General features: G+C 46.2%; 1 protein-coding gene across 4 annotated transcripts in view; it reads left to right on the forward strand.

The window, feature by feature from the left end:
- Window positions 1-24,983, forward strand: part of LOC142576673 (uncharacterized) — a 334,510-nt gene that overhangs the window by 158,050 nt on the left and 151,477 nt on the right. For all 4 annotated transcript variants that reach the window (XM_075686902.1, XM_075686904.1, XM_075686905.1 and 1 more), the window contains exons 6-8: window positions 8,014-8,092; window positions 14,882-15,045; window positions 15,313-15,500. In XM_075686902.1, the coding sequence (XP_075543017.1) occupies window positions 8,014-8,092; window positions 14,882-15,045; window positions 15,313-15,500 (431 nt within the window). The remainder of the gene's footprint in view (window positions 1-8,013; window positions 8,093-14,881; window positions 15,046-15,312; window positions 15,501-24,983) is intronic.

Raw genomic sequence — 24,983 nt, forward strand, 5'->3', positions numbered from 1 at the left:
CTGATACCAAAGTGGCACGAGGACTTAAACTTGTTCCACAAAGAATTCACGTCATCGTCAGTATCAAGCTGTACAAGTGCTTCTTCCAAACAATGCGCAATTTGAAGGTCGTCAGCAGAATCATAATTTTTGAGAGTGATATACTTGGCAGTATGTAACTGTGATCGAGTAGGAAGCGCGCATGGGAAGTACACTATTTTGTGGTCAGAGATCCCTTCGTTCACTTCAGCTTTATAGTCAGAGATGCTAGCAGAGCATAATACAAGATCGAGAATTGAAGTCGCTGAGTCTGTAATCCTTGTAGGCTGGTAAACAGATTGGGTAAGGTTGTGCGCTAGTAATATATCTAGCAAGGCTTCAGAACATTTAGTGTCCGTTGAGCCACATGACATTGAATACCAGTCAATATGAGGTAAGTTGAAGTCCCTGGCAATAATAACATTTCGATTTTGATAACTGTCTAGGTATTCATACAACTCTAATAAGAAATCCGGATGAGTCCCGGGTGGTCTGTGAACGCCCCCGGCGACAACTTGGTTGCCCGACGTCACCTTACAGAAAGCACTTTCATGCTCAGTGCTAACAGCAGGCAAAAGCAAAGACATCAAAGTTCTTTTTTTTTACTAAAACAACCACGCCTCCGCCACGTGTCAGACGGTCCTTGCAATAGCAGTTATATGTTGGCGGAAAAACACAATCGTTCGTTATTTCTGGTCGCAGCCAGGTCTCGGTAATTACCGCAACATGAGGATCATACAACAGGAGCACTCCTTCTAGTTGGTCATATTTATCACGTAAGCTTTGTGCATTCAGGCAAAGAAGCAGAAAAAGTTTCTTTTCGGTGTTTGAGGTGTTGATATTACGTCAGTCTTCATTCCTGTTTCCAGAATTGGCATTTCGGACTTTCTGCGCTGGACTATTGGCCCTGCGCAAGAGCACTCTACAATTTTTGCCTTCATCCCACGTGTAAGCTTTGTTGTTTACGAACAGCTTATCATGCACCAGTGTCACCCTGTCCCTAGCCTTTCTATCGGTGCCGATAGACTGCCAAAGCTTTTTCTGATAGCAAGGGTTCTTTGCGAATAATCATGTGATATCGATACCCCTATACTATTTAGTTTAAAGCAAACTTTCATGATAGAATCTTTTTCTCTGAAGTTGTACAAACGAAAAATTATGAGCCTGGGTTTGTTATTCCATAACCTGCCGATCCTATGCATGCGCTCCAATGATTTGACTACAATCCCCAGTCTGTCATGACAAACCTGCCGGACCACCATATCCTTGAGCATGTCGCTAGTTTCGTCAAGTTTTTCAGGAATTCCAAACACCACAAAGTTATTTCGACGTGCTCTGTCTTCGTAATCGTTAAGCTTTTTATCCTGAGCAGCCAAAAAAATACCTTTTCGAAATGCTTAACCGATTTCTCCAGGACAGATATTTTCTGTTCATTCGCTTTTGATATTCGTAGCACTTCGTCCAACCTTGACAACTGAGAATTCATTTGCGACAGTGTGTCATCACGCTTTTTCTCAGATTCTTTAAGTTCCTTCAGCGCAGTAAAGATGGCATTCAGCATTTCCTGACCTTCAGGGCCAATTTTACATCTCCACACAAAGCGATAAGTATAGTAAGCCAGCAATCGGCAATCATATGAAAAAACTGTTGGAGGCACGGCAGCACAAAAAGACCATAACAGTTTGTACGTACATTAGAATAGGGATTATAAAAACTGACCTGCTACACAAGCCACGCATGGTTAGGCATGTTCTCAGAAAAGCTGCCGTGCTCTCTGAAGGTCTCAGGTGAAGCAGCTGCCTTTATAGCTGAAGGCCGTGACGTCACGGATCCACTGGACCATCCAGCGTTGACTTCGCCGATGCAATCGATAACTTGATAATCTTGCGGAAACTTGGCAGTTTGCGATGCATTGGGCGGTGCAAGATGTGGCGGGACACGCTTTGGGATGGTTAGAAACCCTGCACTTGAGACCGTGCAAAGAAAAAGCACCTGCAACACAAGCCACGCATGGTTAGGCATGTTCTCAGAAAAGCTGCCGTGCCCTGGCAAACGGAGGCCTCAAGAGAGCACCTGAGGTTATAATAAAGCAGGCGGTGCAGGAATTCAAGGGCACCCAAGGGGTGGCGGGGGGATGAAAGCTGGAAGCAGGGCGGCCCGTGGTTTGGGGCCACTGAGGCCAAAGCGTGCCAAGGGGTGTACGCATAAAAAATTGGCTGTTTGCAACACCCCTGGCACGTGCAGTCCTCAGCAAGCCCCAAGCCACGGACCTGTCTGGGTTCTAGCTTTGGCGTCCCTGTTGCCGCTTTGGTGTCCTGGAGCCGCCGCCAATAATGCGAAATAAGGACACATTGTTACAGTTAGTAAAAAGTATGATTGAATAAATATAATTACATCCAGCCACCAACTTGTGACACTAAGTTCAGCACTAACGTGCCCCGCGACTTCTGCAGTACCAGTCAGAACTTTGCCTCTGAAGGTACTTCGGACAGACTTTCTCACACCTGTGACGCTGGTGCTGAGTCAGTCATGCCGGATTAAACCTTCCTTGCTTCTTACGGCACTCTACCTTCAAAAAAAGCATCACTGATTTTTCCGGGGAAGCAGTAGGGGCTGTAGTAGAGGCCCAGCGGTCGCCAAATCAGGCATCAGTGCCCGCTGCTTCACCATTTTACTGTGCCGGCAGCCAATGTCTGAGCGTAAACAAACTTGACCCCACTCCGCAATGCCTGCACGCCTCGGGACAAACGCCTACAACATGTGCTAAGAGACTTCCGTAGTGCCTAGGCAGAGTCATATATTCAAGGAGCAAAAGCCCCCAGATTTTCTCTCTCACACCCGCTCTTACTCGCGCCTGCGCGCAAACGGCTGGCAATCCCTCAAATGAACGGTCTCGTCAAACTGTGTGGCAAACTGTGTCAAATGTGTGAGCAGTAGTATATAGACGCGCCGGGGCAAACTATCTCTAAAACAAACCATGCAACGAAAACGGAGAGAGGGAGGCGCCAGAAAAAAAATTCCCTGTATTCCCACATAGTGGCAGCACATGCCAGAAAAGAAAAAGTTAGGAAATTGCTGCGCATTTTAAATGTACAGACGGCGCCGTAAATATAGGGCATCGACCATATTGGACTTGTTCACGGCGCCGTATATCGTCATTGACTCTGAAAGGGTTAACTGCTTCTTGGGAGCTCCGATCGCGTGCGACAAGCAGCCGCTGTCGGCATTAAAAAATGGCACTGCTATAGCAACTGCAAAGAGGGGTCATGGGTGGCACGCGATATGCGAGCACCACCGAGGCATTGCTTTGGTGGCCCCAACAGGGGCCTTTCAAATATTGCGAGAAGGCTGCCGCAGCAGCCTGTCGGCTTGAGAAATCCAGAAGAAACGGAGGAGAGAACGCCACAAGCATCTCGCCATGCACTTCTCACTGGCTTGCACGAAAAAACTCTTATGTCCGTCAGCCTTGCATGATTTACGCAAAGCTTGCCTATATCCTCCAAGACATCCAGGTGCTCCACGTAGTGCAGCAGAAGGTTCCTCGTGAAAACAAAGCCCCGGAGGAACTGAATCATCTGCCGGGCCTCCTGCTAGGACAACGTTGAGACAGCCTACCCTACCACGTCACCGCTGCCGTCGTCGCCGTCACTATCGCAAGCACGTTCGCGACGATCGCCTCATCGGTTAGAAGCACTTAGTTTCCAAATCTGTAGCTGTGCGCTTTCTTTTCACCGGCAACGTCATCCGATGATTAGTGGGCAGATCAGCCATCTTCCGTTTTGGCGGCGCGTGAAACCAACAGTTGGTCAAACGAGGCTGAGAAACCACTTTGCCAGGAATGATTTCGGCCGAACCAACAAAGATGAACGCGACGGATTAAGCATTTGCAGAACTGCGCTGAGTGAGGAGCCAGCGAGCAACATGCGAGCAACCTGCGAGCAGCATAGTTGACGTGGTCAATTCGTGTTTCGGAGGGGTGGAAGGGCAACGGGAGAGAGGCGCACGGAGATGGCTGAAAAACTAGCGCGCGGTGGCTGTTGGAGCAGCGGCCCATCTTGCAGTGGCTCGAAATTTTTGTTTTCTTCTTTTTTTTCTTTTCAAGGATTTTGCATTTCACTACCTTTCGGCACGGACTCCCAGCAGCCAGATTTTATCATTGTAACCGATAATGCGGCATCGGGGCGTTGTATTGAGCGGGTTATTTCACCATAGAACACGTGCAAAAGTTGACGGTGCAGCAGCTTCTCATTGTTATAACCGATATATTGTTAAAACCGGTATGGTTAGAAGTGGATTCGACTGTACTGTGGTTGCTTTCGCTAATGTAAACTTTTTGCCTCATGTGCTACCAATGCAGTTGTGCACATTTTAGGAGGCAACGTTGTCCCACAGCAAGAATACTGTATTTACTCCATAGTGAACTTAGTTTTTTCCCCAAAAAAAGATCAAGCAAAGTTAAGGGGTGTGTTCATTATGTGGGGTAAAATTTTCAGTGATTTTTTTTTTCACTGCGATTCAGCATCTCGTGCGGCATCCGACATGCCCGACTGGAAGTCGAAGCTGAAGTGTTTTGCTGTGCTGTAGTGCTGCATTTGACACCCGGCATGCAACAAACTGACAACCACATCCTCATGACAGCGCGGCTAGTGTGTGACATTCTATAATGTTCCCTTCAAAGAGGCAGTGCCAGTGGGCCAGTTTCTCGCTGCTCACTGTGTCATCAAAATTGGCTACAATTTGTTTCTGACATGATAAAGTTACTAATTATATAAAATTATATTGAAAGTGTGCCTGTTCTGGAAAGCAGCACCTAGTACTAAGCCACTGTCTAGATAGAGAGTTTTGAGGCAAGCGTGTTTCACTTGTGGACAACCCACCAGAACCATTTGAGCGAGGCTGCTGCTCGCTTATCTTACACATTTGCTTTTCGCATTGATGGCACCAAGTAGGCCAATCATATTTAATTGGATTGCAAGGCTCACCCCACCCTGTCGCGTGCTGTCTGCAGAGTCCTCGTCAGTGGACAGCACAATTGCTCTCAAGTTTTTGTCGCTTGGGCAGACATGATTTTGTTGACAATGTTTATGTAAAGTGAAGCAGCATTGTGCAAACTTGTTTGTTTTCTGCTCCTCGGCCAGGGTAGGAAGTCTTCCTACCGTAGAATCGAGGGCACTGGATTTGGGCAGAGCTAACGCGGGTGTAACATGGTGCACTTTAGATCGCAAGTCAGCCTGATTGGGATCAAATTTTTTGATTGCGGTTCGCTCCTCTGCAAAACCTGCGAGAGGAAGCCAATCGTGGTCGAGAATTTCAATCTGGATCAGGCTTGCTTGCTGTTGAAAGTGGCTGCGTCACACCGATATTACGTGCCACTCACCAGTTCGGACGCAGGCCCCATGCGTCCTGGATCCTTGCAAGCCACATGCTGATAAATGTCGGAGCATGCAGCACCGCATGTCCGATTGGATGCCAGATCGTACTGTACTGTGTGCTCAGTGCTTCAAAAACGATAATATTTAAAAACAGAGCAAAGACGCACCTTGGACAACAGAATAGAAGATCCTCTATTCTGTTGTTTGGTGTACGTCCTTGCGCTGTTTTTAAACATTATGAAAAACCACCCAACTCACCCAAACTGCCGTTCTTCTCCGCTTCAAAAGCTTTTCGCGGAGGCATATAAGAAGAAATCAGAAGTGTGGAGGAATACTGGCTTTTAGCAGGCGGTGCTAGGTGGCACTGGGAAACATTCGAAAGTGGGCTCTGAGAATCGCAGTGCATGAAATCCTGCAGTCCATACCGTGTACTTGATAGACGGCACTCGGTTTTCAGGCTGGCCAAGTAGATGGCAGCAAGTTGTGGGCGCCATCAAGCAAAAACACCCTTTTGGTTCAAAAAGGGGAGGGTAAACTTTAATGCTGAACACGTACCTAATACTACTCTGTCATGGCTGCCATGTAAACCTTGAGGTGGGTGCTTCGTTGAAGGGGCCATGAGAAGCCGATCACATAAGGCATAGGCAGCCACAGTACACACTGCATCTTGCATGTGTTGAAAATGAAGGTATAGTGAAACCTCATCAATTTAACCCTCGTTAATTCAGAAATTTGAATAATTCAAACTCGTCCTCTGGTCCTGGCAGGTGTATGCATTACTTAATTCGTTCGAATTCACATTAATTCGGACGTATTTGGCCGCACGTCGGTCAGTTCGGGCAACTCTTGGACCTCGGCAAGTTGGGAGTGCCGCAAATGTGAGACACGAAAGAGCATAAACAGCACTAGTGTCCAACCGAAATGAAGCGGCAGAGTTCGCATCGCCATAGTCATCAGCGAAAATCATATGTGAATGACTGCAGCACCGGAACGCTTTGTGCCTATTTGTGCCTTTGAAGCCTTTACTCTTCCATTTTCATAAGTATGTAGTCATCCATGATCGCGTCGATAGCCACCATGTTTTTGTCCACAACGGTTGTGGCAAATAGTATACTGTTTCGGTTTTACTTGGTGTGTGCATTGGACATGTGCCTTCAGGACTGCAAAGCTGCTGTCTGTGATCGCGTTGATTACAGCCACGGTTTCTTCCGCAGTGGTTGCAGCACATAGTAGTTTTGTTCTGACTTGGTATGTGCATCAGCTGTATGCCTTCATAATCGCTTAGTCGCCATCTATATAGTCACATCGATAGTGACTGTGATTCCATCCACAGTGGCTGCAGCAAACAGTAGTTTCGTTCTGACTTGGTATGTGCGTCAGCTGTATGCCTTCATAATCACTTAGTCGCCATCTATATGATCACATCGATAGTGACTGTGGTTCCATCCACAGTGGCTGCAGCACATAGTAGTTTCGTTCTGGCTTGGTATGCGCATCAGCTGCATGCCTTCATAATCGCTTAGTCGCCATCTATATAGTCGCTTCGATAGTGACTGTGATTCCGTCCACAGTGGCTGCAGCAAACAGTAGTTTCGTTCTGACTTGGTATGTGCGTCAGCTGTATGCCTTCATAGTCACTTAGTCGCCATCTATATAGTCACATCGATAGTGACTGTGGTTTCATCCGCAGTGGTTGCAGCAAACAGTAGTTTCATTCTGACTTGGTGCAAAGTTGACGAGGACTAAGATCTCTAGCTACATGGCAATGCATGGACGATCTCTTGGCCTCACTGGCAAAGCACAATGGGGATGTTTGCATGAGAGTGGAAAGTGTGTCTCCAATGAAGACGCACACTGTGGCCGCGCTACGAAGAAAGTCACAAAGCCTTTGCTCCTGCGAGTGCTAATTAGTCATGAGATGACAAGGCTTACTGCTTCCGCACTGATTTTCTGCAAAATAGAAGCAGGATTTGCCGATTCATTCAGTAAATAAAAGCGGGTTGACGTAGTAAGCATTTGTTTATTTTTTTATAACCTCGTTAATTCAACATTCGGTTAATTCAGACATTTTTTTCGGTACCGTTAAATCTGAAATAATGAGAAGTCATTTTGCTCGTATATGCTTGACGAGGCTTACTGCTTCCGCACTGATTTTCTGCAAAATAGAAGCAGGATTTGCCGATTCATTCAGTAAATAAAAGCGGGTTGACGTAGTAAGCATTCGTTTATTTTTTTGATACCCTCGTTAATTCAACATTCGGTTAATTCAGACATTTTTTTCGGTACCGTTAAATCTGAAATAATGAGAAGTCATTTTGCTCGTATATGCTTGTATAGCCATAGCGAACACATCCTTGTTTGTCTGCTGTGATGTTCTTGGATCAGTGCTCTCCCTAAGGTCCCAAGATAAAATGAGCTGCTGTCCACCTTGTCATTATTTCAAGGCACAAACCGTCTTCTCAATTACTGTACCAAACATGTTCATTAAGGTTTCTTTAATAGTGTGATCTCTTCGTGAGTGCATTTTAAACCACACCTGGAACTAGGTTGGAACCAGCAGGCTGTGTCTCTTACTTGGAAGCCATGAGCTGAAGTGACCGTTGACCCTTGCTGCTTGTTTCAGGTGTTGGGCAGTGACTGTGGGGATGACTCTGCCGAAGTCGTGGTGGACCTGCTGTCACAGCTGGAGAAGAGGGACACTGGTAGGTGCACCTCCATGACTTGTAGAAAATGTGCAAGTTGCGTTGTGCTTTAAAATGGACTCATGTGACGAACTGAATTCTGCAGACAGGAGTTGCACCGCATACTGTACACCAGCTGAGAGCAGCTGTTGCAGATCAGCCACATGATTTTCAATGACACATCATGGGCACTCAGCGTAAGCAGCACGAGAAGGGTGCAGGATGGGTGCCCTTTCCTCTCTTTGACCAAAGTGGCCTCCTTTCAAAGTAAACAAGTTTTTGTTCCGTAGTAGGGGTGTGCAAATGCTAAGTAGTAGATTTCTAATCAAATGTCGAGTCAAATAAAAAAATAAAACTCAAAATGTAGAATATTTCATTGCCTACAAAATGCGGTGCTACAGAGTTCGGGAGTCTTAGCATTGCAGAACAAGGATGTAGCAAGCTATCAGTAACTTGGGCATGTGGAAATCAAGATATGCAGTACGGCCCACTCTTAATAAAGAGAACTCCAAATTAGTATGCTGGCACTGATTACAGCTCAGTTCTAGTACATGAAGATCTGGAAAATATTTTTGTTGAATGGTACCAACTGCTTTTTTTCACCATGAAGCTAAAGAATTAGTGACATTTTGGTGTACTGAAACCGATGAGGTTCTCACTTAAATGTTGGACCTGTGTTTGATGGCAATCCTTCATTGCATAGCAAGTTCTGCATTCCAGTTTTCCTCCAAAAACTGAAGAGCTTGCCCAGCTTTGCAGTAAATTGATTATAGTAAGGCCAGTCAGCACGGCAGATGAAAGTGCGGGCCACGCATCGTGTCATTTGGTCGCCGCTCCGTGCGGAGTCATCGTCGGAGCTGTGCGAGTTGACCGCAGTCGGCACTGATGGTAAGGAGCAGGTGCCATTTCATTGTCAGCTTTGGTGAGATTTGCCGCCTCTCAAAAATTTTGAAATTGGGAGAGTCCCGGCAACTTTGCAGCAAATTAGAATGCTTTGCTCTCTTGTGCAGAATACAGCCATGTCCCCTTGGTAGTAAAATATATCACAAGCTCTTTTGGAAGAGCTATATGATACCACATTTCGTTCTCACATTTCTAACGGAAATTTGCAGCTAGGTGTGGGGACTGCACAAGGAACAAAAATGACACTGAAAGTCTGGTTTTCAGACCAAAGTGCTGCGAATCGTTACTGCCGACGCCAGCTTCAGTGCCCTTAGCTTTTTAGTGTTTTTAAGGGAGAGTTCATATATAATGAGCTATTGATATAACAACCTCTATTCGCAAAATCGAGTTCATTATAAATTGGTTTGACTGTATGTTTGTCTGGGTGGCTTATCAGTGATTGGTCTCAAGATCAAGCATATGGGTTAGATTCATCACGATCTGTGTGCCTTCCAGCGTCTAATCGGCCCGATGTTCACACACATTCTCAAATACACGCTGCTTTTGTTGCTCTTTCCTCTGTCCGCATCGCATTATCATTTACATTGGTCCTCGACTCGAGCTGGACAAGCCTCATATCAACATAGGCGGCCCCGGCCAGTGCGGCTCCATTCTGCAAATTGCAGCATTTGGGTGCTGCGTGTGCAGTGCCCACATCAGGCCGATGACGGGAAGTTTGTGCAGTAGAGTGGAAGTGGCTGCAGAAACAGGCTGCGAATGCATCAGCCAGGGCGGCCTGCCCGCAGCGCGCTCGAAAAGTATGTGCCACTGCACACTCAGTGGCACACGCTTGGTGACCTGAGTTGGCAAGAGGTTCACTGAATGGTGACACATACCCAGTGAAATTATGGTGTAGCTTGATAAAGCGTTGGCATGAGAGGCATTCATTGAAGGCGGCACATACTTGGTGCATCTGTGGCACAGCCTGCTAATGTGTCGGGTTGCCGTCCTTGAGGAACCCTTGCAACATGGGTTCAATCCCACTCAACATCGAGGAAGGTTGAGGAACCTTTTTCATCGCCATAGAGCAGGACATCCCTAGTGGCACATACCTAGTTACCCAAGTGGGCCTCAAAGACGTTCATTGAACAGTGGCACACACCTACTGGCACACAACCTCAGTGACTCAAGTTGGCATCAGAGAGGTTCATTGGAGACTGGAACAGACTGAGTGGCACATACCCCGTGCTCCGAGTCGGCTCCTCCAAGCTTCTGAGCTCCACCTCATCAATACGATGGGCGCTACAATTATCCAGAACAAGGTGCACCGACCTGTGCCTTTCACATGTCAACATCGGAAGGCCTCAAGCCAGCTGTCAAGTGTGGCCTAGGTCATCCATGCCTTCAGGTTCACAGTGCAATCAACATGCAGCCTGCAATAGACCCTATGCAAAAATACGCCACCTGTGGCGGCCACCGGAACCACAGCGCACAAGCGCCATGTTAGGGGAAGGCCAGAAAGGCGCCCGAATCGGTTGGCGCATGGATAAAGTGTTACTCCGAGCTAGCCTGCCTAGGGCACTGGCACTCCTGGTTCTGGTGTCATCTGGATCTCTTCACAATGGTCAACTCCTGCTGTGTTCCACAATGTCCCCAGCACGGATATCGCGACGGGAATGGTGAAAACATACGTCTGCATTTGCTCTTTCGCGTGCCGTGAACACTCGATGCATGTTTTCTCGTCTTGCGTTTTGCCGCGGATCACAGTTTAAACTTGTGCCATTTTTTCTTTCTGATCGACTGTAAATTGGAGTTTCTGGAGTTATTTATTCTGAAAACGAGACACAGCGAAGTAATAACAGGTCGACGAAATTCTCTATCTCTGCACGTTTCGTGAGGCGCTGAAAGCAGAGCACCGTAGCACTAAATTATCTGGGTATGCAGGTAAATGACTCTCCTGCATACCCGGCCTAATATAGCGCGCGCTTCGTGCATTAGGGTCCTGGAGCTGCATTCGGGCTGCAAGAAACATTGTATGTTTCCGATACATGTTTACCACAGCTGGGAATAACGTTGCACTGCCATCACACAGCATGCCTATTTGTGTCACTCACACATATAGATGCGATCGCCGCAGGAAATGTTCTTCGGGCCACCTCGCAATCAGTGGCAGGATGCTTTGACCACAAAAACTCTGTGACATCGTTATTGTTTGGCTTGCACGCGCTTACATCAACGTGCTTTGGCGGCTTGCGTAATCTGTCGATTTCGCATGTCATAGTACAGCGAATGTTTTCCTTCTGAAAAGGAAGCCAACATTCATTGAAATCAAAGAATGCAGGGGCGAATATTTTTTCATTTTTTTTTATGACATTGGTCAACTGAAAATTAATACTGAACCATTTGTGGCATGCAAGATAATTTATTAGAAAGAAAAAGGCATTGTTACATAATTGCTAATGCCATGTACATCTTATGGAGGTGTCTTATCACAAGTTTCCTCAAGACAGTCTACCGCTGAAGAAGCGGATTATTCCCATAAAGAGAGACCCAGGCCCTAATGTTGTGATTGAGCAATCAACTAGGGTATGCTCAAAACATTTCAAGCCAGATGATTTCATCTGCAACGTTGCAAGCGGCCAACATGTCTTGAAAGAAAATGCAGTTCTATTTGAATTTTCATTTTCAAAACCAGCGAACAAACAGTGGCTTCCAAAGCAGCGGCTGCTGCAGTGCATCAACAGTGCCCAAAAAAAAAAGGACAAGCGCAGCAGGGTCTGATGAAACATGTGTCCAAGAAAGCAATCAAGATGACGAAGCTCCTGCAAGCCATTGCGACTATCAATCTATGGAGTTGGCAGACCAGCCAGTGGACTTGCCTGCTAAGCCAACATCACATCTGGAACCTTAAGTTTGTTCCTTGTGCCTCATCGTCAAGGTGGAGCTTCGGGCAAAGTGTGCAGAACGTAAAGGTCTCTATGCTTATTTAGCAAATCTGAAGAGTTCTATACAGAAGTTGAAAGATGAACTTGTTGCAGAAAAAGAGAAAAATTTGGAGCTTGCTGCACAGAATGGAAATATTCAGCAGCAGCATGAAGTAACCACTCGGCAACTACAAGAAGTGCAAGCTCTAAATGAAAGGCAACTTAAAAGTTTATTCACTATTGACGATTCTGGAATGTCGACGCTAGCATGCAGTCTTACACGGGACTAAACTACTAAGATGTTCAGAAGCTGCTGTTATTGCTAAAACCAGGTTAAAATTCATGCAATGTGTATAGCAAGAATGAATGCCAGCCTAATGATGCCAGGGGTCGTCCTTGAAAGCTTTCACTGGAGGAAGAGTTGTTCCTCACGCTAGTGAAGCTCAGAACACGATTGTTTCACCTGCACCTTGGACACATTTTTGGCATTTCTGCCAGCACAGTGTCGAGGGTATTCTCCAGTTGAGTGAACTTCATGAATCTACAGCTGGGAAACTACCTTTGTGGGCACCCCGAAGTGTGATTGACTGCCATGTGCCTACTGATTTCAGTAACCTGTACCCCTCCAGAAGAGTGATTATCGATGCCGCAGAGATCAGGTGCGAGGTACCTAGTTCTCTTGTAAGGCAGTCAGGAACTTACCGTACTCAAATTATAATTCACCCAGCACTTTCAAGGCCCTTGTTGGCGTATCAATGCAGATGGTCTGCTGACCTTCGCTTCGGAACTTTGCACGGGCTCACTGTCCGATAGAGTAGTAGTCATTTGAGGTGGATTTCTGGACCAGGAATATTCTTTTTTAGACTCTATCATAGCTGATAAAGGCTTCAAAATCAAGGACCTGCTTGATGATAAAGGAGTTGGCCTTAACATTCCACCATTCCTAAGACAGGGCCAGTTCGAAGAGGAAGATGTCAAGGAAACACAAGACATTGCATCTTGACGCGTCCATGTTAGGCGACGAATAGAGCGCTTCAAGTTCTTTCACATCTCTGACTGCCCCATACTCCTGTCCCTTGGCCCACTGATCAACCAGATATGGTCAGTCTGTGCGGGGCTAAGTGACATGCAAGGCCCTTTAATTCTAGAATATGAACAGTGACATTTTTCAACTCCTGTGGTCTGTTGAAGCAAGTCTAATGATGTTGTATTCAGTCCTTCTGCTGCTTTACTACAAAATGCAGAAAAGTGTCAATATAGAAGTTGTCCAGCCCACTTTCTATGTCCTTCTATTCTTCCTTACAGAAACGCAACCTCTGTACAATGAGGAAGTGGGGTCCAAACACTACAAAGTCTGCCCACTGGGTCTGGGCCACACCCATCCTGTCGAGCACTTGCATATAGTATTCATGGTCCTTCTTGAGACTAGGTCTGCAGTTTTCATCAAGCTCGATGAAAATGTCTTGAGACAGAAGGTCTTCTTTCGTGGCATCTCTCCGCAAATAGAGGCGTTTCCTGGTATACTTTGTGGCGCAAAATACATTTCTTGAAAAGGGACAGAAGAAAGGAAGACAGTGAAGCGCCAAACTACCAACTGTTTAATAACAGTTTGAAAAAACGTATAGAAGAAAAGACAACTTATGCTCATGCGCAGGGAGCCAAGGTGTGACAGAACAACATTGTCATGATAACATACTTTGGATAAAGCACATTTCTGCAGAATATAATACAGTAGATGTATCGCTGACACAATCAGACCTTTTCTTTTTAATATAGAACGCTTCCAACAACTACCTTGCTGTTTGATCCCTACTTTTGCCAAGAATCAATACTTGTTCAAAGCATGGCATACAACGACAGGCTTTACAGTGCTCAGGAAGATGCGCCTTGTCACACTTACCAATACTATTAGCGTGCGATACATTAGCAGTGACTGAAATGAGGTGTGGGAGCTACAAATGCACTCAGCCCTGCTTACAGCCATGCAAAGCCCAAGCTTGAATGAGACACGCGGCAACCTGCCCCCCCCCCCCCCCCCTCGCACCTGCTTGATTGCATCAGTTGGAGCTGGCTTCCGTCGCCCCTTTCCCCTTGCTCGAGCACTTATCCAGTCGCCGTTCTTATCGGCTCACCCTCACCCGCTTTTGCTCTCACCCACAGTGCATGAGGTACAATAGGATCCTACTATTTGAGAGGTGTGGATTTTGCAAGCAACCGCTTTTAATTCAAACATTTCATTGTTTGCGGGAACAGAAGTTTCCATTGATTGTCTCTGTATTTCTTTGCAGCTGCAGTGAAATTTTGTCATATTTAAATTCAATATAAATACGCTTCGTTATGTCTAGGTTCTATACATATGGTGTTCAATGAAAAAAGAAAAATGATCAAAAGTTCAGTACTTCATTATATTGAGAATTTCGTTATATTGAAGTTCATTATTTTGAGGTTTAACTGTATATTTCTTCTGAGCACTATAATCACATTCACTTTAACTAACCTAATGTGGATTCTTTTTTTAACTGTCCCGTGAAGCGAATTCACTCATTAAAAGGATGTGGTTGTCACTCTATGGAAGTGTTTTCAATTGCCTTGAGCCAAATATCGCCGAAGATAGAGTACTCATATACAAGGTGCTCCAGATTTGCTTGTTCTCCTCACGGGGGGTGCAACTCGTCCGAATGTGCACAGGATTGTCTTGGGTTTCGTGCGCGACGTGTGTTGCACTTTGTCAGTGTTGCTTAGCGTGGGGATGCTTGTGGAGAAAACGTTGCCATCCTCTCTGTGCTTTGTGCCGCAACAAGTTCCTTCAACTACGCCACCAGAAACATGTTGTTCTGTATGCAGGCTTGGCAAACTGCAATCATTGGTGGATTAAATGGTTACCAATAAGGTGCCGCAACAAGCACAAAGAAAAAGAAAAACAGTGCATGTTGGGCGCTACCTAACTACAAACTATACTTGTTGGGAGAGTACCAAGGATGGGTGCCTGCTTGTCCACTTGCAGAGCTATCGCGTGCACGGGGCCGGTGCGACCGCCTGTCCGAGGCCCTGGCACAGAGCGAACGAGAGGTGGCGGCATGCAGAGACGCCTTGCACGACTACCAGCTGCAGATGGAGGCTCAACGGGCGACCCACGAAGCACTGCGCTCTCACGTGCATGACCTGCAGGTGATCTTCGCGACGTGCAGTGCACAGTATCACATAGTATGTGCTTTTTTGGTGGGTTTGGCAGCACAGTCAGGGCTAATTGGATGTGCATTTGCCTGAGTTTTGCAATCGGAAATGGGAAACTCACAAAAGTAAAGTGAGTGCCACTTCGCATTCTCCAGTTTTACATATCTGGAGCCCAGTGAGGGAGATGACACGCATGAAATTGTTTCCCAGAAACAAGTGAAAATGCACGTTGTACCAGCTGAATGTATTGGTCATGTGCAGGTTCAACTTGGTGAGGCTCGAGAAGGCTGCGAGTTCTTGCAGGCAGAGCGTGCTACCTTGGCCGAGGCACAGCTGGAGTCTGAGGCCGAGATGCGGCGCCTCCGCGGTCTCCTCGAAGCGGCCCTAGAGACCTCGCGCGTTCTCTACCAGCGCTGTGCCAAGCTGTTTGCAAAGTGCCAGCAGAAGAGGTACCTCGCTAGTCCACCAAGTCATACATTCTTCAGCATTTGTATTCCAGATGAACCTGAATGTAGACACATTGACAGAATATGTGTGGTTACTTACTTTCCTCGAGTGTAAGCAAGCACAGTCTGAGGTTACTGTCAAACATGTACCCACACTGTTGGAAACATAAATGGAACAGAGGGCCTTCTTACAGGGTGTGATAGTAGGCATGATGTTTGATGGTCTGCGCCAATGCAACGAGCACAGCTCTGGGGGGGGGGGGGGGGGGGGGGGGGCAGACTGGTGATGAGTATAAGAAGGTCCTGCAACATGCCAGGGAATGCTTGCTGCGCAGCAACCAATGGCATCACCTGTCTGTGGCAATTTCGTGTACTTTGTAGACTGGAAACAGTGTGAGATCTACAATCACACAATATTGTGAGTACTGTAAGAAAAGTATGGCATTACGTTTTACAACCATTTTGAGTATCACAGAGTCAAGGTCGAGGTGTTGCAACTGCAGGAACGGCTCATTACCTTTGGCACGCTGCCTTGTGGAAGCTGCCGTAAAAGCAACACTACGGGTGTGCAATGCACATGCAAGCGCCAGCTTGTTTTCTACGCCAAAGGCGAAATAGGCAGATACATAGCATTTCACTTACAGCGTCAAAAATGTTTACTTCATTCCAACTTGCGCGTGGGATGTGCATGACTTTTTTTTAAAAGATAATTGGGCTGAAAATTGCCTGTGCAGTGCAATCAGACACTATACCAAACCCACCTTCGTGGCTTTTGTATTCTTTACCGCATAACAAGAATATATTGCGGCGAAGCTGGCTTTAGAAAACCGGTCGCTTTTGTGCAACGCATGCTAGATCCAGAAGTACATGTTGCTGGGCTAGTCGGTTCATATCGCTGAGTAGACCACAAGTATGATCGCTTTGGCGCAAACAAAGAAGGATGAAAGGGAACAAGGGGACCGCCCCTTGTTCCCTTCTGTCCTTCCTTGTTTGTGCCAAAGCAATCATATTTATGGTCTACTCAGCGACTTTGCCCATCTTTCTTTTATTGCTAAAAAATCAGGTGCACATTAGATTTCTACTTTGTTTGGAGCTTTAATGTCATTTATGTAATTTCTACATTAGTTTTCTACTTTGTACACATTGAAAGCGGGCGCACATTTGATTCAGAAGTATGGTAGAATCGAGAAAGTACTCAGGGTGTCTACCAACCGGGAAAACCGGGAATTCTCAGGGATATTGAGTAGTTTGGAAAAACTCAGGGAAAATTCAGGGAATTTGTGCCTCTATCAGGGAAAATTAGCTGTAATTTTATTGAAAGAGTCAAAAGTCACGGTAATGCTGGCTCGAGGAATCGTAATGAATCGTCTTTGATGCCCTGTCATTGGCTGGAGGAGTTGCCAGTGTATAGCCAACGACAGACTTTCTGGATTCCCGATCATTTGGACGGCTTCGCGGCACCACCATGTACCCCATAGAGTCAATGTATCAGAACGTCTGAAATTTCGGACGCAAGAACTCTTCGCCATCCGATTTTCTGTACATTTTGCTGTGCATTAATCAATGCCACCACCACTGCCGTTTTGATTACCTCGCCGCCTCGAACCGGCGCTCTCGCACGCAGATCCGCTGGCAGCCGTAGCCACCACTGTGGCAACGCTAGGCCTAGCTGCTTCGACGTTCGCTATAAAGCTTCTTACCATTTGGTGCCGCGCTTTTTATTGAAATAATTCATTGCTGTCAGCAATGGCACGAATCTGCCTTTGTCTCGTCCTCGCAATTGGCTTAGAAGCTTGGAAAGCACAGTGCGTTGCATAATGCTGGTTCCCAAAAGTCAGCTTCGCCTCTGTACAGAAATGTTACTTCGTGAAGCATATGCAAAAGTATTGCAGTGAAGCATAACAAGTGTGGGAAGGGGCTATTGCCACAGGACACATTATGTATTCCTTAATTATACAATCGTGCACCCGGTATTTCCTTTCACAGTACGAGCACCAATATGCCTAATGCATGTACCAACAGGCCTGCAGTGTTTTCGAATGTACCTGTGGCGGATGGAGCCCTTAAGGGCAGTAAGTGACATGTATTTATTTTTTCCAACTGGCCAATTTTTCAAATGTTTTCGTGGCCCCTAGGGAGTTCGAAAAATCTGACGTGGACTGTGCAACTGACCAAGAAGATGTGTCAAATAGTCCGTGGGGTGAACAGGTGGCAGAAGGAAGACAAGAACAGAAAGGACCTACACATTGGAGAATGAACGAGAAAGGAAGCGTGCTGCCACCATTTTGAGCTCAAAAACCGAAGTGTTGGCAGATGCTGAGATGCAGGTGTCCCTCGTCTAAACCAAAATAAAGTCTTTAAAGCAGTGAAGCACAACACTGAGGCGTTGTGCGCGGGCTGAGAGTATGTCAGGACAGTTGAGGTTAACTTACGAGCTGTTGAGAGAGAATCTCAATTGTGACAAAGTTCGGGCCTCATACCACTGAGCTTGCTATCAGTTGATAGAAATATCTCTAGAAAATATTTGCTTCTGTATGCACCTCCTTTTTATTTGTATTGGAGAATGCCCGACTGGATTTGCAATTTTTTTCGAAGACATTTTATTTGCTGTGCATTTTACTACCCCTTCCTTTTATTTATTTTTTTTTAATAAGATGAGCACTGCTCCTTAGTATTCAAATTGGATTGAGTGGTTTGTTTTTTAAATTTTTTTTCATATGCTTACTAGAGAGTGACAGCATCGTGCGATATGGTTTCAGCCCATCTTGGCATAAAACATAGTTCTGCATCACTCGGAGAATTTTGCAAAGCCACTCAGGGAAAACCTGGAAAATTCAGGGAATTTGGAAATGTCAACTTGGTAGACACCCTGGTACTGCCAAATGAATCAGCAGTATGTTTTAGCATTTCTTCTGCACCTTGTTTAATTCGACCCCCTGACTAATTTGATCACTTCTGTCGGTCCCGCGACGATCGAATTGATGGTTTTGACTGTACCGTATTTTAGCACGCATAACCTTCACCACAATTTAAAAAATGTAACAGTATAGTTGGGGTGAGGATTATATGCAACTTTTGCCTTGAGGTGAAGCTTTACAGCAGCAAAAAGTTTGCCTAGAAGTGTGGGTTCACAAGAGTACATGCAGTGCTACCCCGAAACCACACTTCCAGAACTCGTCATTCGTGTTAGCTCAGTGCGCTGTGTCACCCACCTATAAACTAAAATGTTTGGGCGATGGACAACAAGTTTGTAAAGACACTGCTGCTATTCTTGCACGATGCAGAATTGTAAGTTTTTATTTAACATTCTTCTTTAATTCCTTGAGTTGTGCCTTTAGCTTCCTTTAATTGCAACTTTTTTTAAAACTAATTTGAGCAGATTTGAATTAATTTTTGGGCCCATTTAAGTTGGAGTTATCAAGATTCAACTGTTAATGTTTATTAAGTCTAATTGGCAGTGCACTAGCAAAAGTGAATTCATAATGAGGCATGATGAATAGATGCTGCCTTACAATTTCAAGATTGAGACTCATCAATCGTAATAGCACTGTACATGTTTTCCAGAATACACCATAAACAGGGAAAATTTTATTTTCTTATGTTGATGTAATAAAGCAAGCATCAAGTACGGGACTAGTACTGTATATCCAGTAGCACTCTTACACCTTGACTTGGTAGTTTTGGTAGCAGCGCCAGAGTTGCCTGGTACTGCAGTGAAGCTGGGTTTTCTGTGCTGCTCATCATAAACGCTGCAAACAACTTTTTTTTTTCGCACCTCTCTCTCCTTTTTTGTACTGTGTGAAGAGTTTTACATAATTATAGTCCACACCATATTAAAGACAAATTATGATTGTGTGGCACCTCTTCAGCTCTGAGCACGCACAATTTTAAAACCTTACTGATGCGATCATACCATTTCCCAACACCTGTGTTTGCGATCGAGAACAAGACAAGATTTCCCAGACAAGTTACGCTTCTTTTTTACTGGTTCACCGGAAACTGGTTTCTGGAAAAGGCTATCTTTCGGTTATAACAAACAGTACATCGCCAAACTTGAATCATATGATACATTTCTGGCCGTTAGATCCCATGCAAATAGAAAAGGCGAGAGGCCTGTGCAATCGAAAAGAACAGCTGCCGACCGCAGAAACTTTTCTGCAATGCTTGCCCACCTGTCTCATGTGAAAACACCGATTGCACTCGGTTTCCTATTCCGGTACCAGCAAATATTCTCCCGGGTTGTCGCACCCCGCATTCACAGCTATACCCGCCAACCCTTGTTGCCCCGAGCACCTTTCACCACATCGCCAAACTTGAATCATATGATACATTTCTGGCCGTTAGATCCCATACAAATAGAAAAGGCGTGAGGCCTGTGCAATCGAAAAGAACAGCTGCCGACCGCAGAAACTTTTCTGCAATGCTTGCCCACCTGTCTCATGTGAAAGCACCGATTGCACTCAGTTTCCTATTCCGGTACCAGCAAATATTCTCCTGGGTTGTCGCACCCCGCATTCACAGCTATAGCCGCCAACTCTTGTTGCCCCGAGCACCTTTGCCAGTCTGGTCTACAGCGCCTGGGGCGTACTGCCGTTGGTGGTGCACTGCAAGCTTTTAATAGCTGACAACCCAAGTGCGCTGCCGTTCCCTGCTGCAAGTGGTACAATGTGACCAGTGAGTGTCATGTGGGTGAGCTTCGCTCTAGCAGCATCGTAGGCGTCGTATTTCGACGTCAACCCCCCCCCCCCCCCAGCTTGATTTCGTTTCAGTTTCCCGTCACCATCTGTCACAAAACACAAAAAGTAAATGATTGAAGGTGGTGCCGGAGTCTGCTATTGGCCGTGCCTGCCACGTGACTCCAGCGCGGTTTGCCATTGGTCCGGCGCTCGTGTTGTCTGCTGGGCTCTTTGCACCTCGCGAGCCTGGAAGTCTCCACTCTCCGTAATCTGGACATGTCAAAACGGGCGCTACGTGGATATCGCAGTAGCGTAGCCGGTCCCTACATCTGTGGACGTCTCAGATCTGCGGCTAAGCATACCGAGCATCGACGACGCAGACTTCGCGACCAAGATTCACGCACAGAATTCTCAGGCATGTGGCTAAGCTTTTCAGCACTTGGTGTTTCGAAATTCGTGACCAAGCACATCGCGCATGCAATCCTTGTACCGCGGCTAAGCAGTTCGCTCATAGGAGTCCCCCGACTTGGCGATCAAGCACATCGTGTGCGGACATCTTGGACTCTCACCTAAGCAATTTGTTCATTGGGACCTCTGACTGCGCGAATAAGCACATGGAGTGTCGACTTCTCAAGTGCGCAGCTAGGAATTTTGCGCTTCGGCATCTCTGACTGCGCGAATTAGTGCATCGAGTGTCGCTCCTCGAGCCCTCGTCTGTGCATTTCGCACATCGCCACCTTGGACTGCACGAATAAATGCATCGAGTGTCGACTCCTCGAGCCCAAGACTAGACATTTCGCGCGTCGGCACCTCGAACTGCGCGACTAAGCACGTTGAGCGTTGACTCCTTGTGTCTGCAGCTAGGCATCTCACGCGTTGACACCTCGGACCTGCAACCAAGCACATTGCGCATTTACTCTATTATCATAGTGTCACGATAGCTCGTAACAATATCTATCATACGACCCGTTCATAAAGATAACCCCATCATGAACTCAGTGCAGTAGGCTTTTTGGGCTGGCACAGACACCTGGGTGCAGAAATGATTAGGGGATCATACAAAAGTACAATTCTGGAAAGCACCTAGCAGCTGTATATCTATCATTGGCTGTCTGATCCTAAGTTCCATAGCCATTGTCAAGTGAGGATGACTTGGAAGACTGTTGACACTCAGAGCCTTCATTCAGTAACATGGTCAATTCTAGCAAAAAAAAAAAAAAATGCCTCACTGGTTGTACTGGAGACTGCTATCAATCAGGCAGCCTGCAGGTACAACACTGAAACTAAATTCATGCCCACACAGAGTTCTGCACCTCACTTGGTTTGAAACCCAGGCACCATGCTCTTTGTAGAGCAGCAGTAAAGAATGCCATACAAAAAAAGGGGGGGGGGGGGGGGATGAAGGCACACCAGACCAGAGTCCACATGTACAAGAAGGCCCACATCACAAAACACCCCCAAGACTACAGATTTGGTGCCTTTTAGAGAACTGAAGAGAAGCTGAAACATTGAGAGCTGTTTTCTCAAAACTGTCTTTTGCCTTTCTGCTCAGTTTCCGGGGCAGATTTTTTTGTTACCATTTAACATATTGTTACATGAACAAAGGATTAAGGGCTAGAAACTATTTACAAAGTATATTTACAAAGGATAATGCAGTGATGAGCCAGTTCAGCCGACAGCTCGAGAGCCAGAGAGCGTTCGTCGTCTTCGTCAGGGCGCCCGCATGCATCGTCCACAAGAAGCACGCAATGTGCATGTATCAATATTCTGACTCCGTTTCTTTTGTCACGTTCCTCGGGCTACAGTGCAAGTCGGGACATTCTCGCTTTCTTATCTTGACCCTTTGTTATTCACAATATGACTATTTGTCTGCCCCGAAAGTGTGCTTGATGCGATGGTAACATAAAAAATGGCACTGCAAAAAATTTGTGTTGCGAAAAAAGAAAGCAAGAATGTCACGACCTTCAGCATGCATTTAGCTATGCAGTCAATACTTAACAAGCCTTCTATCATGTTTTTAAGTTCCCCAGGCTCTCCAGAAAGTTCAAGGAAGAAGAATTGTGTTCAATAAGATTCAATAAAATGTTCTCAAGGTATCGCTCTGAAATTTTCATGGAAGCATCAGGGAGACATTCTAAACATTTTTGCCAATTTTCATCAAAATACATAAAGAAATAAGGAAGTTCATATTCAAAGCCACGTCCCTCCCCCCTTAAGTCTGTCAAATGTTTACCCACTTCGGATCGTACATTTTCTCAGTTGGTGTGTTTTTTCTCACATTTTTTTCTTTCCATAATGTGTGAACGAGGTTCTACTTTATGCACCAGCCAGCTAAGGGCTCCTCTAAAAAATATTTTAAAATATTTGCACTAGAAATATGAAAATCCACTCACTTATAGAGCATTACAAGCAGATTTCACGTATGTGATTAGTTTCTATGTAGCCGATATAGTTTTTGAGTTATGTCCTATACAATTGCAAAATACAAAATGCTGGCGGTGGCGGCGGCGGACGACGGAACTACGGCGTGACAGGGCCCTGGCGCGGTCGCGGAGGGGGACCTTGACGGCGTGCGACGGCGGCGTAGGTCATCGCTTGCGGCTCAGGCTGGGGCGATTCAGGGGCTACTCCAAGTTGTTGTTGGAGCTCCTCACGCACGGCGTCGGCAATCGAAGCCAATTGAGGCTGTGATGGTGGGAACAGCTTTTGTAGCTCCTCCCGCACGACCGCTCGGATAGTCTCGCACAGGTCGTCGGTGGCCAGTGATTGAACTCCGGCGTAGTTTGTCGAGTTTGTGCGGCGGTCAAATTGCCGGTTTCGCATCTCGAGTGTCTTCTCGATGCTGGTGGCTTCGCGAAGAAACTCGTCGACGGTCTTCGGTGGGCTTCGTACCATTCCTGCAAAAAGTTCTTCCTTCACACCACGCATCAGCAGGCGGACTTTCTTCTCCTCGGGCATTTCAGGGTCGGCGTGGCGGAAGAGACGGCTCATTTCTTCCGTGTAGATCGCGGTCGTCTCATTAGGTAACTGCACCCGGGTTTCTAATAGCGCTTGGGCTCGTTCTCGGCGTACGACGCTTGCGAATGTCTGCAGGAAGCCGCTTCGGAAAAGTTCCCAGGTCGTTAAGGTGGCTTCTCGGTTCTCGAACCACGTCCTGGCTGCATCTTCCAAAGTGAAGAAGACATATCGCAGTTTGTCGTCGCTGTTCCAGTTGTTAAAAATAGCGACTCTCTCGTACGTCTCAAGCCAGGTTTCCGTGTCCTCGAATGTTGAACCGCGGAACGCGGGGGGCTCCCTGGGCTGCTGCAGCACGACGGGGGATGCTGGGGCTGCCATTGGGGTGGACTTGGTGGCAATCTTCCTGCTCGTCTCAGGTAGAAGTCCGTGCTCTGGGGGCAGTCCTTGCAGTCGGCGGCTAGCACGCTGGTCTTGGACGACGTTGGTTTTGTTCTCGGGCTTCGGGCTTGGATCGCGGCTTTGCGGGGGCGTTCGGTACATGAACGCACAAGCACCTCCACCAGATGTCACGTGGTCGTGACGTCAAAGAACACAGTAGCAATACTGCGAAAGGCAAAAACTAGCTTTTATTGGGCGAACCTGTGCCCACAAAACAGGCTACACTTAAAGCACAACGAGAGCGGCAAACACAGTCGGCGATCGTCGTAAATCTGATCAGCGGGTCAAGCGCGTCCGCTTTTATACAGCAGTCGGCGAATGTTCCAGACTAATCGTTCGGACCCGCGTGCCTTCCACAAAGTTCTACACCATTCGCGTCACGCGATGAAATCAGGTAACACAAGGTTCGGCGACAACAGACAGCCGGGTAGAAGCATCGATAACTTTCCAGAAACGTCGGATACATGCAGGCGCGTCCCTCGCTGTGTGATTACATTTGTTAAGCGGCGGAACATGATCGCCTGATAAAGATAAGTACACGTGTCAATATAGAGGTATTGTGGGCACTTTATTGCGTAATAAATTTTTGCAAAAAGTTTTGTGCTGTAGCTTATTTAGCTCTCTGTAGACCGCTAAGAGCCAATATCTATTCAAACAGCATCTACGATTACTGCAACTATGGAAGAAAAATGAGGATTCCTCAACTGAATTTTTCACAATCACATGAAAATAACCTTGTACATTTATAGTTGTCTTATACTAACAAAATTTGATGTACATACTCGAGCTTGAAGGTATGTACAGTGCTGATACCTACATGAAATTGCAATATCTCTCAGCAGTAGTTGCAAAGTACAAGGCTATTCTCAGGGAATCGAGAAAAAAAATTTGTTGATATGCTCTAATCTTTTTGCATAGTATTTACAGTAATTGTGCACGCTGTTTGGCTCTGACTTTGTGATCTACAAAGAGTGAAACAAGCTACAGCACAATGCTTTTTGTGAAAAGTAAGTACATAAAGAAAGTGTTCACAAATATCACTATGTTGTGCTGTTGTGCATCACATAACTGAAAAACTATAGGAGCTATGCAAAAAGTAACGATATATTTGAAATTTGTGTAGGAAACTCTATAATTGGCTGAATTTTGAAAACCTCTAGTACGAGTAATAAAAAAAAAGTTATTTCGAGGAGTGCATCTCCTTTTAACAGCCGCTGCCGTGCCGACTGCCCGACCTGAGCGCATCGCCGCAGCAGCCGGTGACACAAGCGTCGACTACAATTTATTTTTCACCCAAAACAGGGACCAGTGAAATAAACCGGTGTCTTAATTTTATGTCTTGCACCAAGTGACGACCGCACTGCCAAAGTCTGTTGCACGAACAAGAGCTACGGTACGAGGCAAGTTGGACTCC

Source organism: Dermacentor variabilis, chromosome 3 (assembly GCF_050947875.1).
Source record: "Dermacentor variabilis isolate Ectoservices chromosome 3, ASM5094787v1, whole genome shotgun sequence".
Lineage (NCBI taxonomy): Eukaryota > Metazoa > Arthropoda > Arachnida > Ixodida > Ixodidae > Dermacentor > Dermacentor variabilis.